We start from the raw sequence: 3,910 nt of genomic DNA on the forward strand, positions 1-3,910 counted from the left end.
ATATATAGTAGATTCTTCTAAGCTCAATTTTAAGTATAATGCAGGTGTTCTCTCCATGGTAAGACGCATACTTTCTCAAAATGATCACCCACTCTACAACGAGTACAATTTTCTCCCATCCCATATCCGTATTCGCTCTTTACCTAGTCGTACTAAACGCTATAACAAATCGTTTGTTCAACATTCTATTGTAATTTACAACAAATACTGTATGTTGAAAGATAATTTTTGCTACCCATGGAGAGAACACCTTGATCATCATATCAATATTTAAAATTGCCCCATGAGGGATAAATAAAGAATTATTGAATTGAATTGAATATCAATCTAATTAATAATTGTAAATTTTATTGTATTACCTAAAGTATTTATTTGAATTGTATATATTGAATTGTTTTTGCCGTTTAACATAACTTTTCCTATTTTAAATTGTAATTGAATTGTGTTTAACCTTTTATATGTAATTGTATATTGAATTTCTTACCTTCTATTGCAGTGTATAAATGAAGAATTTCTGATGTATTTATTTTAAATATATTAGACCAATAAAGATAAAGATAAAGATATATATATATATATATACATACACACTCTGAAGTGTGTTGTTTTGCTTGTCGCTGTTAAGTTTGATATGATAAATACTGTATTGATTTGAATTTGATGTCCACCTCGGTTGAGGCTGTGTGAAAATGTCTTTGTAAAGTGTAAATGATCAAACTAGCTTTTACAGAATAATTTCTACATTAGATAAAAGACCATTCAATCCATGCGAAGTTTATTTACAGCATGCAGTAAAGTCACAAAGTCTGATTCTATGTTACATAGGTTAAGATAGGTTAAACATCAAATAATTAATACTGTACAGTACTGTACCAATAATAACATCAAATTTTGAAGCTTTTATCATTGTCACAAATGCATCAGTGGGGTAAAGTTGAAATATTATGGTTCTAATGTACAGTACTTTACGTCAAACACAAACAAGGGGTTTTTACTTCTGATCAGTGTCCTATTATTTTTACAACCAAAAATGAACAAAAAAAAATCCCCAATGCAAAATATCTTCTCACAGTTTGGATTAACCTGTATTCTTAAAACAATCTTTAGTTTAGTTTGGCTTGAAGTAGCACTAAGAGTAGTTACTTAAATATAAGATTGCAATTTTGAAAATTTGTGGCCTTTTCCACTCAATATGTATTTGTTTCAACTAAAGGTGACTAGAAATCACATACCCAATGAAAAGAGAAAATTTTAAAGAATACCTGTATATATTTTCATAAAGATAATAGTGGAAAAAGTGGAATAGTCGTTTGACCATATACACTCAAAACATGGTAAAATTGCAAGCTAGTGATTACATATGCGAGACAATTTTTAGCCTGGCATAGGTTATTTTCAGCTTGTATAGGTTAATGAAGCTGGCCATAACAATGCCCAGTTAAAAAATTGTCTCACATATGTAAAACATATGCCTGAAATAGATTTTAGAATATAAATGACATTTTGTTTTACAATCCTAGCAAACTAAAGTTTGTCTTGAGACTATAGGTGCAAGAGTCAATGACAAGCAATACTTTACTGAAAAATAATACATATTGAAAGGTACACAAAATGATATAAAAAGATTTACAAATTAATTTACAATGTAATACACAATAAATGACATGCATACATTTTAAATTATGATGTTGCATTAAATCACACATTAGCATTCTATTTATTTACTTTTATTCAACTGTTGTCTTACCAATTTTCATTAACAAATTATTATACATGTTTTGTTGTCCTCGTAATTATTCCCTCAGTGTAATAATTCATTTAATTAAAGCATATGTACAGCACATGGTATCAAATCATTTATGTTATTGGGTGGTATTATTAACCCATTCCTCACTATTTATAATTTTTTTTCCAACTTGAAATTTTATGTTTGCTGGACTAAACATCATTTAATTATGTGGCAAGTATAGAATGTTAAGATACAAATTGATACTAGAGATAAAATGAAAAAAACCAAAATGAATTTCAAAATACAAGTACCCTTCCCTAATAGGTTAAGTATTCACAAGATATCCAGATGGAATGCAGACAATATACCGGCTGGGCACACACAGAAACAGTCGGTTGATGAATCCATCTGTTCTATCTACGGGCGCTACGCCGTCTACTGATTGCGGCAGAATGAGAGGATTATCATTGGGAAGGATCATTTGCAAGTGCGTTATCGCGTTCTTCAGGAAATCGCATTGGCCAATAACCATTAGCGCAGTTGTGTCCAGCTTCATTACTGTACCCTAATGCACTAGGTTTACAATCTATTTGACCTTTTTCTGTGCTGTGCCGATGTTACACTGATTTACCTGGCAAAGAGAAAACATAGAAAATCGTCAATAAATGAAGTATTAAATATTCGCATCACAAAGGATCCCCTCCCAAAAAGAGAGAGAAGAAAAGAAAAGAGAGGAGGAAGGGAGCGAGAAAAGAAAATGGTATTGAAATCACTGCATACCCCATACCTATAAAAGTTGTAATTTGTGTACTCGTGTTGACTTCATGTTACAACTATGCTGCAACACCTCCCCAACCCAGATTTTTCTCTGGATCCACCCCCAGTTATCACATTGTGAATCAAGGAATTTTAATTATAACTAATAGTATACTAACCTTTGTTGCAAACCTCAAAGAGCACAATGATTCACCAAAGTTCTCTTCTTTTGGAGATATATTAACAAACATCAAACTATGGAATGAAAAGAAAAAGTAAAAGTAAATATCATCATTTATTTATTTATTTATTTTTTTTATTCATTTATTCTGTTAACACTGGCATGCAAGGGTTTGATAGTATGGACAGAGCTTTTATCATATTTTATGTGACAAATTTGAGGCATGTTGTGGCAAAATGGCTAAGTTGTAGCAAAAATTGAAATTCCATTTATTAGTATTTTCAAATACCTGAGTATGTGATCTTTAAAATGAGGGGTCATTCATTCAAATTGGACATTTCAAGCCTAAGTTATTGGAAAGTACAGTACTCTTAGAGTCAAGATAAACAGGATTTTGAGTAATTGCCTTTCAAAGTTATTTGTGCATACATTGTTTAATAGAATGAACTATGAAAAATAACCTTAAATAAACAATTTGTTAACCACTTCCAGAACTAATACTTTGGGACATGATTAATAAGACATTAAACTGTTGACCTATAGTGAAAAACAAATTTGGGTTTTTTAGCAATTTTTGAGCTCCCATATTTTATAGCTCATTTACTCAATACTGGACTGTGCGACAACTTTACCATTTTGCCACAATATGCCTCATTTGTGTGATGTGCCCGCATATGCGCCTGATGATGTCATTTTACACCCTAATATGGGCATATCACATTTATTTGACACATAAAATTTGATAGTGTGGACAAAGCTATAGACTGTGTAGAAGTCCATACAAGAGATTGTAAGTAGGATATATCCCATGGCACGGGAAGTATGGAGAACCAGACGCTTTTACATGGTTCAAGATTTTGGTTGTTGTTCTATAATTTTTTTTCTCCCTTGATGTACATTTTTGATGTTCTCTTATTGACCCCTTTATTGCTTTTTATTCTAAGTTAGTGATTTTTCAAGTGCAATTTAAATTTTTTGATGTTGAATATTGACCTTATTTTATTCCTATTTAAATCATGTTAATGAGATTTCTTAATGTAAATTTTTGATGTATTTCCCCCTAAATATTTGTGTTTGTCTTGTCTTGTATTTTTCCCCCCTTTTTTTGGACGTACTGTACTGTATTTTGAATGTTTTTATGAATTCTTGTACTGTAAATTGTTTCATCAAATCACTATATATATGGTTGCAATACAGTTGAATTTGAATTTGTATGTAAAAATTACATTTTAGTAGGATAGGAT

At 30.8% G+C, this 3,910-nt stretch overlaps 1 protein-coding gene across 2 annotated transcripts in view; it reads right to left on the bottom strand.

Annotated features, from left to right (window-relative positions):
• Positions 1-748: 748 nt before the first annotated feature.
• The window catches only part of LOC117108562 (carboxy-terminal kinesin 2-like), a 12,288-nt gene continuing 9,126 nt past the window's right edge, over positions 749-3,910 (bottom strand). For both annotated transcript variants that reach the window (XM_033250611.1, XM_033250610.1), the window contains 2 exons: positions 2,665-2,740; positions 749-2,360 (listed from right to left, as the gene is read on the bottom strand). In XM_033250611.1, the coding sequence (XP_033106502.1) occupies positions 2,316-2,360; positions 2,665-2,740 (121 nt within the window). In that variant the 3' untranslated portion in view covers positions 749-2,315. The remainder of the gene's footprint in view (positions 2,361-2,664; positions 2,741-3,910) is intronic.

The sequence above is a fragment of the Anneissia japonica genome, unplaced genomic scaffold, assembly GCF_011630105.1.
Source record: "Anneissia japonica isolate Jap-2015-1 unplaced genomic scaffold, ASM1163010v1 scaffold287727_len1644234_cov201, whole genome shotgun sequence".
Lineage (NCBI taxonomy): Eukaryota > Metazoa > Echinodermata > Crinoidea > Comatulida > Comatulidae > Anneissia > Anneissia japonica.